The following is a 13,602-nucleotide window of genomic DNA, read 5'->3' on the forward strand; positions in this document are numbered from 1 at the left end:
TATCCAGGTGATGACCCCAGAAAGATGCACAAGTTTCAGCGAGCAGTATTGAAAACAGAAAACAAGCAATGTGGAATTATGTAGGAAATGGGGGGAACTTTTTCACAAGTTCGTTATTTACAGCTGGATAATTTTGTTTGCCAAATTACTGAGCATGTTCTTCCTATTCCATAGGCAGAATTCACAGCCATGAGGGACCAATACATGCGAGGCGGAGAAGGCTTCATTATCTGCTATTCCATCACAGACCGCCAATCCTTTCAAGAAGCTGCTGAGTTTAAGGAACTCATTTATCGTGTCCGGCACTCCTATGACATCCCCTTAGTGCTGGTGGGAAACAAAATAGATCTTGAAGAGTTCAGACAGGTAAGCAACTTCTCTGCTGTTTTTGGCTTGCTTTTCCTTGGCTACCTCAGGGATTTCTGTAGCATATGTTGTACAGTACTACTGAGAATTATTAGCACAAGATGAGGTTTAATCAAAGAGCAACACACTAGGATTGGTAATAAATTAAGGACTTTTCATTTGTATGTTATGGATCTTAAAGTAGTCTTGGCCAATCACATCCAAATGTTTTTCATTTTTACTTGAAAAGGAATCCCACTATTTTCATTGGAAGTTATATACATGTTCAACATGGAAATAGATTCAGTCAGGATCTTTGTGGCAAAAAAAACCTGTTTTCTTTGGAAGTTACCAACCTTTAAATACAGATTTTTTTCGTAAATGTAGTAGATTTAATTAAAGGTTTCTCAAACTCAGACTGAAAAAAGTTCTAGTTAAAATAGATAAATGCACATAAGGTCACCTTTGCCTGAAAAGCCAGTGGCTGTGTTATTAGAGTGTTCAGGTAAGATGGGGACATGCAAGACTTGAATTCACTTTGATTTGTATACAAGTGTCATGGTTTAACCCCAGCCGGCAACTAAGTACCACACAGCTACTCGCTCACCCTCCCCTCCCCGCCCCCCAGTGGGAGTGGGGAGACAATCGAGGGGAAAAAAAAAAAGTAAAACCCGTGGGTTGAGATAAAGACAGTTTAACAGGCAAAGCAAAAACCACGCACGCCAGCAAAGCAAAACAAGGAATTCATTCACTCCTTCCCATCAGCAGGCAGGTGTTCAGCCATCTCCAGGAAAGCAGGGCTCCATCACATGTGACAGTGACTCGGGAAGACAAACACCATCACTCTGAACGTCCCCCCCTTCCTTCTTCTTCCCCCAGCTTTACATGCTGAGCATGACATCGTATGGTGTGGAATATCCCTTTGGTCAGTTGGGGTCAGCTGTCCCAGCTGTGTCCCCTCCCAACTGCTTGTGCCCCCCCAGCCTGCTCGCTGGTAGGGTGGGGTGAGGAGCAGACAAGGCCTTGACTCTGTGTCAGCACTGCTCAGCAATAATGGAAACATCCCTGTGTTATCAACACTGTTTTCAGCACAAATCCAAAACACAGCCCCATACTAGCTACTGTGAAGAGAATTAACTCTATCCCAGCCAAAACCAGCACAACAAGATTTGAACCACCACCACACATAGAGCAGTAGATTTCTTTGACTATGAGGGCATTGACTGTGTCTCTCTCAAAGTCTTTAGTAATCTTTGCTGACTCTTTTCCTTTTGCTTCCTCTCCACTTCCTACTTGCTGTTTGTGTTGATGTGTGTGTGTGCAAGGAAGTGAGTTAGAGAGAGACCATCTTAGAAATGGCTTGCTTGTGACCTGGTACTGAATGGAAAATATCCTTAATCTTAAACAGAAACTTCAAAAAGGGGGAAAAAAAAAATTCTATATGGAAATCTTAAAAGGCTTTTTATACACACCACAATTGCTTTCAAATGATTGACTTCTGTGCAGACATATGTAACAGTTAAATAAAATGGTATTTTTAACTTCATTAGCATCTGTGCTCACATGATCCTGTCTGCTCTTCTCCACTTATCCTGTCACTTTTTTCCCCATTTCTTTGTCTTCTTCCTTCTACCTGAAGAAAATCCAAGGCAGTGTTAAGCCTGAAATTAGTCCTGAAGATCTAATGATGTACATTTAAAACTTCACATGTGTTTCCAGATCATTGACTTTCTCCCTAAATCGTACTGTGACAAAACCTTAATGGTGACAATCCAGTTGCAGGTTAACATGCAGCTTGAGACTTCAAACAAGAGTGCCATGTGCAACATGGAATACAATCTGTGCAGCTTCTGGGATACTTATATACCAGATGGGGGAGGGATGTGGATTCAGTTGTTCTGCTGAGTGAACAGGACATTGCACCTGATCCCAACAGGAATGGGATATGATTGATTACCTACAGTTACCTGTAGATGAGGTTTTCAGGAATGCTCTGTTCACTAAGTGATATAAAGACTCTTGGAAGAGAATTATATTTGTCACTACCTGTTTCTGATCTTATGTTTTGTTGGGCATTTATATTTTAATCACTGCCAATGCATATTAAAAATATGTGCCTGTTTTAAATGTTTTACATGCTCCCTGATGATCTTGTCTGGTCTCCCAAAAAAGGAAAATTAGCGTGCGTGAATGTCTGAATTAGATATCACAAACAGCACTCAAGATTAAAGGGCATGGGGAGGATCTTGGGAATGATACTAGAAATTTTGTCTTTGAGATGTGACAGACACACAAAAAACTGTTATACAAGGCTGTCCCTGAAGATCCTGCCCGAATGTGTATCAAGACAGTTCTAAATATTGGTCCTATTTTTTAAAAAAAACCTTTCAATGAGCCAGGATTTAGGTCTTCAGATTCTTTTCCTCCTTAACCCCTCTACAACTGTCAACAAACATGGCAATGTCAGAAGGGTTTTCTCAAATATTTTGCAATCCAGACTTTGAGCTGTGGGACACCCTTACTTCAAAGACTAGTAAGATAATACAATGCAGATCTGCTCCTTTGAATAAAGCACTTGAATATGACTACATCTACATGAGCAAGTAGCATGAGCCAATAGGAGTAGAACTGTAGAACAAAACAGTTTATTCTGAAGTCCACATTTTGGGAATTTATTTTTAACTCTGGACTAGCTCTACTCCAGGGCCATTGTCTCCATGATTAGTTGGTGCTGAGGTGTGTAAATTGTGCTCCTGGAGCATATCTTCACTTAAATTTCATCCATAGTTCAGGTAATGTTCTCAGAGACCGCTCTACAATTCAAAGCAAAGCCTGGTTCTATGGAGGCGATTAGGAGATACTGCTCAGAGTGCCTCTCTGACCTCAACAAAAGCACTAATGTGTGGGAGGTCATCTCTGTGCCCAGCTTTAAACGTATGTTAATAGACTTCAGCAGCTCATCATTTCAGAACTGGGAAGTGAGGTTGTGCTCTATGTTTAACAAACACTGAAATAAGTTATATCTATGCTTACCTGTTAGATTAAGCAATATCTAAGTAACTTGATGAGCTGTGGGAAGGTGGATTGAAAGGAATCTTTTCAAGGTCATGTACTGTAGTTACGGCTTCATTAAAAGTGCTTGGATGGTCAAGAGTGGTAGCCAGCTAACTCTGGGGTGACAGGCAGCAATGGTCTGACAACGTATGGCAGTGACATATCAATGAACAGAGAGTGAGGTACACAAACATACAAAATTCAAACAACTGAGAAATAGTAGGTGTCAGAATGCAATTAGCCAGATTGGAATTTGGCTAGGGCACCAGGGCTAATATTGTTGCTTCGTTTAACGACATTTTTCTCCTATGAAATTCATTAAAGCTACCGTAATGTTATTCATGGTATTTGGAAACATAACATTAAGTTCAACATTCCCAGGCTTCATTTCCATTTAATGACAATTCCGCAACAATCAGACAGGCTGTAGTAGCTCAGTCAGACAAAGCTCTTGTTTGAAATGTGATCCCCTGCACAATACAATTAATGATGTATGTCGCTTGCCTCAAATCTATCAACTACGAGAATAAAACTAATCTGCAATTAAAATTTTGTGTTAGCAGAAACACTACTGAAAAACAAAACCAACAAGCTTATTATTTTTAAATAATGTTTTTATTTTCTGATGGCTTCAGTGAAATTATTGTTGTCCTTAAGTATGCCTGTCATTTTTAATGTCTTAAGAAATGGGTTTGCCTGTACTCCTTAAAACAAGTTTTAATTACATCCATCAGCCTAAAGAATAAGCACTTTCCATTTTCTCTGAAACAATGTGGGGGAACAACTCTGAAACAACTGTGGGGAAAAAATATAATAACTCATTATCTTGATGTGCATATTCAATCTAGTGGCAAGGCTGCCTCCATCCTCCATTCCCTTCCACCCATTAGTACTGCAGCTGCGTCTGGTCCTTTCTGACCTTGTTTCGTTTTGTGTTCAGAGATTCAGCAGGAAAGCGAATGGACATGAATGGTTAAGGCATTCATCTGTGTTCATTCCTCGATTTTTAGCCATTGCTCTAAGAAATATTTAAGTATTATATGCATTTTATCCCATAGCTGTTTGCTGCATAAAATAGAGCACTAAGTGCTTGATTAGATACCATTTTAATTTCAGTGCTTTCTAACATTAAAGTCATCAGATTAATAAAGATAGGCTGTATATGTCTTTTAATGTCTTCTGTAGGTGGAGAGAAAAAGAAGAAAATGCTTTCAAAAACACTGCTCCTGCTCATATTTGTGCCTGAAGCCAATAAGACTATTATTGGTCTTAATGGTCTCAAACCATAGAGTTTCAGAAACATTTAGGAGCAGCTGATATGTAGTATAATAGATACTTTTATTTCAGATAAGCTTTGTCACTTTACCCCAGGTCAACATCTGGTTCTTACTGAAGTTTAAAATCTGTATAATGGGTAAATATCTAATTAAAACATATTCATCTTTAAAAAAGACAATAAACAACTGATTCTATTTGAGCTCATGCCATGCGAAAGCTAAATTGCAGCTTTTAATTAAAATATTTTGTAATAAAGACATGTGGCACTGCTGAAAGGTTGTTTGAAAAAATATCCATAAGACTGCCTACCGACCACTGCAATATATTACATTCAGCAATTCAGAGGGGAACTAACTACATAAGCTCCTTTGAACAATGTGCTGTAGCTCTGAGCTGGAAAGAATAGATACTTTCTAGTAGTTTTTTCAAACTTTTAATGTAGATGTAAGAACCCCTCTGGAAATTTTACCTATATAGAAATTGCATAGCCTTCATGGAGCAGTTTTTCCTATACGCTTTTGTTTGACCCCAGAGGAATAAGCTGTGGGCTCAGTCGAGTCCATGGATAACATGTTGATGTCCATTGAGTCCAAGGTTACGAGGGCAGCTCACGCTTCGTTCAGCTCTTGGCCTCTCTGGGAAGCCTGTCATCAAAGCTGTTAGTTTTGCCAGTACAGTCTTGGTCCTGAAAAGAATTATGCAGTTGTTTATCCTTCCACACATGAGTTGTCTTATTGGCTTCAAGCACAAATATGAGCAGGAGCAGTGCTTTTGAAAGCATTTGCTTCCTTTTCTCTCCTCTTACAGCCTCGCTCCTTCAGTAAGAAATATGAAATCAATAGGAAATCTGTCTTTAGCATGGAACAATATCTTATTTGGAGTGCAAATTAATTACAGGGGCTTCATTCTATTTTCTTTCTAAGGTTTTATTATGCCATAAGATAATTCTCAAACCAGGATTACAGTGGCTCAGTACATTCTCATGATCTGAACCAGCTGCCTGCAGAACATTATCACTTCGATGAGGTTTTACTCTGGAATTTGCTCAAGATGATCTGACTGGTTATCAGATACTGTGAGCATCAACTTTTAGATTTCCCATTTTGACAGTTGCTTTGTTTTCATGCTGGCTTCTAAAACCCTGAAATATCTGTTGAGTCTGAGACAACTAATGTTCTTTTTGTTTTGGTTTGGTTTCTTTTGTATGAATAACTGTTCAGTATATTTCCAACATTGTCAGTCTATACCTTCTGGTGCCTGGCTGAGACACTGAAAATACTTACAGAGTATGACATTATGTTTTATTTTATTTTCATTTACCAGTGCATGACTATGAAGCATTATTTACTAGATGCTCTCTTACTAATATTAGTAATGAAATTGCAGTATTCTGAACTTCTTACCTTAACATCAGGCTGAATTCTTTTGCTTTTGGGATTAAAACTGCTCTCAAATTTGTAAATGTCCTTTACCACCAGCAGTTCCATTTTCTCTAAAAGACATTTGGGTGGAAGAGTCTGTCTACTGAAGGCTCTTGTTTCCCATTTATCAGGCCAGTGCTCTATACAGAGTGAAAGGTTTCATTGTTTCTTCTGAACTTTCTAACTGCAAGTCAAGGGAAATGCATTTTCTGCTATTTACTGACAAAGAATAGTGTACATTTCAGTTAACTATAGACATGTTAAAGTGATTAAACCAAATGAGTTGGCCAGATTCTCTATAAAATCCATTGAGAAAAACAGGATTTATCACATATCATAGAAGTGTATCATAAAATGAGATGTATCTGCCTGTGAAGTCACCTGTCTTTCTGTTGACTGTAGAGGGAGGCACGGACAACTAGCTTCCTAGCCTTTATACAGCAATACTTGGGTGAGATGAAGACTAACAAAATTGTTTATGACATCCTTTCAGTGGAGAATCTGAACTTACTGATTCATTCTGTTATTATTGTTGGTGCTAACTACAGACTAGACTTTTGAAGCATGCTTAGCTTGCTTTTGGTTTTTGAATGAATAAAATCTATTAAATAGTCATTCTTAGGTGGTGCTCCCTTCTAAAGAGCAGTGTGAGCTGTGATCTTAAAATATCTCAGATGTATACAGGCAGGCTTACCCTAAATAACAACTACAAAGAACCTAGTGATATCCTTAATGGAAAAAAGCCAGAGGAGAATATGGCACAGAAGAGCAAATTCTTCAAAATTATTTATTTGAATGTTGCAAAGAATTTTTAGATTAATCCATTCATCCCTCTTGATGTCATCTTGGCTGTTCATTTTCCATGGACATCCATGCAGTTCCATTTTGCTAGCATGAATGCCTGCTGAAAATGAATTACATTTCTAAGGAGTTGCCATCATCGCTTACATTCGCTTGCCTGCATATTGCCTTTCCCACATGACATCACATCATATTCTTCATTTGCTCTTCAAATTCTGAATAATATAAGCCATTTTTGCTGTTTTGATGGAGCTATGACAGTTGTCTGAATATTTGGAACTAAAACCACTGAAGTTGTCATGATGTTTTATTATCTTAGAAAACTGTCAAACCTTTGATAATCACTTTCTTACATTACCAAAATATGTATCTGGATTCTGTCATGTTCCTCTACACCTCTAATTTCTATTTATTTTTAATTGATTCTGACTGTTCAACATTTCTTTCACACTGTTCACTGTCCTAAGAAGTCTTTCTTATATAATTTAAATAAAATCTTTTAGTGTTTGCCCCCTACCCCCCCCAAAAAAAAAAAAAAAAAAAAAAAGTGTGATTTTCTATGCCAATGCAATTGTAGAAGTCAATTTGGCAGTTGTAGTCTCTTGGAAGGAAATTCTATTATTGTTATCTTAACTGTCTCAAGCAAAGGTTCATTTATACAATGAACCTTCGTCATTACAATGCTTTTATATTTCCACAAAAAAAAAAAAAAAAACAAAAACAAACTACAGCTTCATATTACCCAGGCTGCAGTAAATGCAATCAGACACGCAGACAATTGTAATGAAACTGTTGGCTCATTTCTCGATTCATAATTGTGTTAACCTCTAGTGAACCATCCTGTAAGCCCTGTAATCCCTTCAACACAGAGCAGAAGACATTTGAAGGGGACTAAGATGCAGATAACAAGCTGCTCTATAAGAGAAGAAGCAACAGAGAAACAATAGCTGAACTGCAGATAAAAAATGTTTATAACAGAAACCCTGGATATTCAGAGATAAAAACAGAGGCAACTAATTTCTTGAGGCCAAAGCAGGACAGGACAGGACATGTAGCAAGGGCTATACGCTAGGGGTGGTGCTGCAAGGTCACTTCACGGCTAGGGCTATTAAACAGCAACACACTTTGTATTGTTTTAAAAGGCTCCCAGTACTTGTTACCTCTACCTGCTTTACCTTCACCCTCCACCTCACAGATTTTGTCCTCCCCATGTACCAAATCCTGACTTGGTGTGGCCATGTTTGACTCCAGTGGGAGAATGCCTTGGAGGAGAGGTGTGAAGCTACAGAGATATACCCTCTCACCTCTTGTCTTCTTGACCTAGATTGCTCCTCAAGGTGAACTTGGACTATGAGATTTGTCTGTTGGGTCTGTAAATTGGGAAATTAGCTGTTGTGAAGACATTAATGCACTTTTCATTTGGCAGCCATGCCAGCAGGATCTTTCTTCTTAACTAAAGCAAGCAACTGCTGTTGGAAAACTACCCACACAAGTCTTCTGCAAAACAGCCTTGTGTAGGGCTTGTTTGTGAGTAAGTTCAGGATGCTGTTGCATTCCTCAGAGCCTTGCAGTGGGAAAGCCATTGGTTACACAGTGACCACAGAAAGAGGTACAGCTTGCAAAGAAAACCACAGTGGTATCATTTGTTGGGTGACTAGGGCTTAGTTAGTAGCCTGTACAGATTCCTGTGCTGGAAAATAAAATTTTGCGAGGAAGCTAATTATCCCTGAAGGACTTCCATAGTTTATTTTTCACCAGCAGAGAAAGGCGTAAAGAAGGAGCTGTATGTGATTCTCACTCGGGTGCCTGCCCTGCTCCAGGGTCAGTGCTCCAAAACGCTGGTTGCAAAATTCAGTTTTATTCATTTTCAATTTAATTGCTGGAATCTTCATTGTCCTGTCTGTGAATCTTCCTCTTGCACACTGTGTGCAAGCCAGGCATCAACCTCTTCTTAATGCAGAAAGGGGAGAAGCATGAATATACCACATCAGGCAGTACTAATTGGAAAACAGTTTTGCCCCTCCACCATCCATGCCTGAAGCAATATGACCTCCCATCTCTCAGGATTTATCCCCTCATTTTCTCCACAGGGGCACATATACGTGAAAGAGAATGGCATGCAATGGGAAGGTATCTTTTTATATACATGCTGGTATTTTTACATCAGCAATATCAAGGTTTCAGCCTAACTCATATATCATTTACTACCATTCCAGTTCAGGAAACTATTTAAGCATATGCTTAATTAGAGTGGAACAAATGCATGTTCTTCATGTTAATCTCCACTTGAGCGAAGATGTTGTCCTGAAAGTGAGACAGTAATGAGCAACTTCGTAAAAATGAAAGTCCCTTGGCAAAGTAGCAGATTAATATAGGAAGCAACATTTACTGAGTGCATTGTTTATATAAAAATGTGAATTCCTGGTAGCAAGGATAGATTCCTGTGTGTTTTTGCAGTAGTAGCTCAAATTACTTGAAAGAAGAAATTTTGCCAGAACTTAATTATAGCTCATCATGGTGTCACAAATAATAAGAGCATGACCTAACATTTAAAGAAAAGAAGATTACTCAGTTTAATCATCTTTGCTTTTTGAAGATTTGCTTGTATTCTTGTCTTAACGACTCTTTTTTTTTTTTTTTCCCCCAGATTAATTAGGAAGTTAGAGATTTGTTTTTATCCAGATCTAACAACTTGGCTAAGAATAGCAGCATGTTAGCTTCACACACTGTGACGTTGTTTAAGCTGTGCAGTCATGACAAGAAAAAAAAAAAAAAGCCAAAAACCCCCGTTACCCAAACAAACCAATCTGAAAAACAAAATGAAAGGGAAAATCTCTCTGTGTTATATCCATTCTGGAAATTTCCAATCTCTCATCCATAGTGTCCAAATTTTACACTTACAGTCCATGTATAATGGCAGCTTCTAAATCTCTGGGTAAATTGTTTGATATAGCATAGTTAATTCAAGAAGGTCCAGGAAATTACCTATGATAAAATGACATTAAAGCACATTCCTACAGTTGAAACTCAAGATGTTAAATGTCTATAAAATGTCAGAACTCAGGTTTTGGTGTTACAGTCATCAACAGCATTAATCCCACAGTTTTACTGATCAGAACCCCAGACCCAGTCTGGGAGTCGGGGTATGGCAGGTTGTTTATTTGAAATTAATCAGTATTGGAGTTGATACAGTTTACTGTCTTCATCCACCTTGTCCTGATGGGTGTTATTTCAAAAAGAAAATAGATGGGCATCCCTTCTGTCATTGCTGCATTTATTTCCTCTGTTGCTCAGGGAATGTTCTTTCCCTCTGTTTCCGTCTATGTCATTTTTACCACCTACTACAATCTGAAAAGGTTAATAAGGAGAAAAATAGTATGTCTTGTCAATTTTTTTAAAGTGTCTGGTACAAGCACTGACAGAAATGTGTGGGGTTTTGTGTGTGCTTGTGTGTGTCTGCATGTTTTAACATTGTAATCTAACACCAACAAGGTGCTCAGTGTAGGATATTCATCAGCACCACAGGCCATCCCTTTGGGTATTCCTGTCATACATAGTTAGTCATTGAAATTTTGAATTTGCTTTACATTTCCTCTGAGGTGGTGGGGAAGACACCGTCTTTACATTTAATGATGTTTGTCATTACCAAAACCATGGAACAATTCTTCCATTCTTTTCCTGGCTGTGATTCATACAATCTCTTCTTTCGTTATTATTAAAAAAGTAAAATTTGCCTTTGTTTCTGAGACTCCATTCATTTCTACAGCTCACGATTTCTTGGATTTTTAAACCTGAGGAATGCATGAGATACTATGCTTTGTTGTTGGGTTTTTTTTCCCCTCTGAAATCTGAATGATATTACCCCAGACGAGCTTAGTGTTAGCCCACTGAAACTACAGACCAAACCTAGTCACCTTCCTATTATTGAGTCAAGCCTCCCTAGTGATTTCAAACCACACACAAGCTATTGCCACAAAGTCCTGGTCTATTTTCCACCGAAGTCAAACGCAGACATACACTGACTGCGGGCGATCAGGCTGGGAGGTATGGCCAGATTCTCAGAATTATCTGGGCATTTTCACTTAACAAATTCTGAACTGATGCAGGAATGTGGGCTTCAGGTGGCATATCCGATCTCTTTTGCTCTCTTTCTTAACATACCATATGAAGAAAATTGTGTGGATTTTCTTTATTTAATTAAAAATAGATAATTTTCTTTCTTTTTTTAATAGCTTATTTGTTATACGTTGGGAAGGGATTGCAGGTAGCTTTGTGTTTGGTGGAGTCAGAAGAGAAGATGGAAGAGCAGAAGAGGTTGGAAGAGGGAGTAGAGATGATCTATTCATTCACTGGAGTGAAATATGCATTGAGCATTCATCAGATCTAGTGGCATCTGACTTGATTTGGGCTACAGACCTGTGTAGCTACATTCCCAGTGCACTCCACTGAAGAAGTGTTGCTTACGGAGAAGTTGTATACCCTTTTAATCCCATTTTCTTTCCCATCTGAAGTGAATGAGATGTTTTCACTGATGATTGCCTGTGGCTACAAGATGACTGGTGATGCCAATTAACCTTTTCAGGATTATAATGCTCCCAAACCCAGGAGGGGGTTAGAACTTGCAAATAGTTTGATTTCATTTTGAGAATCCGCAGTTGTGAGAATCCCTGACATCTGTCAGAAGAAAAGAGGAATGGGAGAGTTACAGAGACCGTAGGTGAGTCAGCAGTGCTTTGTGATCAGTGAGACTGAAGCCTGAAAGTCCTTTGGGAAACCTCAGGCAGGACTTCAGACATGGTGGTGGCTGCAAAGAAATTTTTTCTTGAGCCACTGAATAATTACTTTATAAGACTTTAGGAGCATTTAATGTTGCCATACTCCTGAATTTTGAGACAAAGAGTATTTCACTGCTACATCTGATGTCTTTGCTCTTGAGGGTTTTGTACCTCATTTGAGAAATACTTGAGCCTATGAAGAGGAAGAAGCGGAAGGTGGGGAAGGTTCATAGGTCTCAGTTCATTAATTACTGCTTTTCCTTGCTGAAAGCATATGCTTCAGTCCTTTGCATTTTACTGGGAGGGAACTAGTATCAGAGAATTATGTGAAAGGATAATTCCTAGATGAAAAGTGTCCATATAACTTATCAAAAATCCAGGGAAGTCAGTTGTCAGGAAGTCAGACCAGGTTGAGGTCTACCTGGACTTCAGTAAGGCCTTTGACACCGTCTCCCACAGCATTCTCCTAGAGAAGCTGGCGGCTCACGGCTTAGACAGGTGGACTCTGTGCTGGGTCAAAAACTGGCTGGACGGCCGGGCCCAGAGAGTTGTGGTGAATGGAGTTCAATCCAGTTGGCGGCCGGTCACGAGCGGTGTTCCCCAGGGCTCAGTACTGGGGCCGGTCTTGTTCAATATCTTTATCAATGATCTGGATGAGGGGATTGAGTGCACCCTCAGTCAGTTTGCAGACGACACCAAGTTGGGCGGGAGTGTTGATCTGCTCGAGGGTAGGAAGGCTCTGCAGAGGGACCTGGACAGGCCACATCAATGGGCCAAGGCCAACTGGATGAGGTTCAACAAGGCCAAGTGCTGGGTCCTGCACTTTGGCCACAACAACCCCATGCAGCACTACAGGCTTGGGGAAGAGTGGCTGGAAAGCTGCCTGTCGGAAAAGGACCTGGGGGTGCTGGTCGACAGCCGGCTGAACATGAGCCAGCAGTGTGCCCAGGCGGCCAAGAAGGCCAATGGCATCCTGGCCTGTATCAGAAATAGTGTGGCCAGCAGGAGTAGGGAAGTGATCGTGCCCCTGTACTCGGCACTGGTGAGGCCGCACCTCGAATACTGTGTTCAGTTTTGGGCCCCTCACTACAAGAAGGACATCGAGGTGCTGGAGCGTGTCCAGAGAAGGGCAACGAGGCTGGTGAGGGGTCTGGAGAACAAGTCTTCTGAGGAGCGGCTGAGGGAACTGGGGTTGTTTAGCCTGGAGAAAAGGAGGCTGAGGGGAGACCTCATCGCTCTCTACAACTACCTGAAAGGAGGTTGTAGCGAGGTGGGGGTCGGTCTCTTCTCCCAAGTAACAAGCGATAGGACGAGAGGAAATGGCCTCAAGTTGCGCCAGGGGAGGTTTAGATTGGACGTGAGGAAAAATTTCTTTCCTGAAAGAGTGGTGAAACATTGGAAGAGGCTGCCCAGGGAAGTGGTGGAGTCCCCATCCCTGGAGGTATTTAAAAGACGTGTAGATGTGGCTCTTAGGGACATGGTTAAGTGGACATGGTGGTGTTGGGTTGATGGTTGGACTCGATGATCTTAGAGGTCTTTTCCAACCTCAATGATTCTATGATTCTATGATTCTATATTTTTTCCTTCAGACTCTGTGGAATTTGGAGTATGAAGCCATGGCTAGACAGGACAATGGTGCAAGTGCCCTTGTACTCTCTTCTGAAAAACTTTCCTGGCATTCTTAGTAGCAGGAGTGAAAAATTCAAAGATAATAAGAACTGAATTTTTGTCCATGCCAATGCTCTATCTCAGGTATAATTAGTTTTTCAGAACATGCTGGAGAAACTCCCACTGTTTGTACCACTGTTCTGTGGACAGAAAGAGTGTTTCATTCTCCAGGGCTGTCAACCCAGCACCATTTATGTAATTTAAATTTAACAGAAAAAAAAAAAATACTGCTTTTACTAATTTTGGAATCATAGCACATA

At 40.0% G+C, this 13,602-nt stretch overlaps 1 protein-coding gene across 1 annotated transcript in view; it reads left to right on the forward strand.

The window, feature by feature from the left end:
• Window positions 1-13,602, forward strand: part of LOC143172549 (GTP-binding protein Rit2) — a 181,777-nt gene that overhangs the window by 92,959 nt on the left and 75,216 nt on the right. Inside the window, exon 4 of the mRNA XM_076362118.1 lies at window positions 175-366. Coding sequence (XP_076218233.1) covers window positions 175-366 — 192 coding nt within the window. The remainder of the gene's footprint in view (window positions 1-174; window positions 367-13,602) is intronic.

The sequence above is a fragment of the Aptenodytes patagonicus genome, chromosome Z (genome assembly GCF_965638725.1).
Source record: "Aptenodytes patagonicus chromosome Z, bAptPat1.pri.cur, whole genome shotgun sequence".
Lineage (NCBI taxonomy): Eukaryota > Metazoa > Chordata > Aves > Sphenisciformes > Spheniscidae > Aptenodytes > Aptenodytes patagonicus.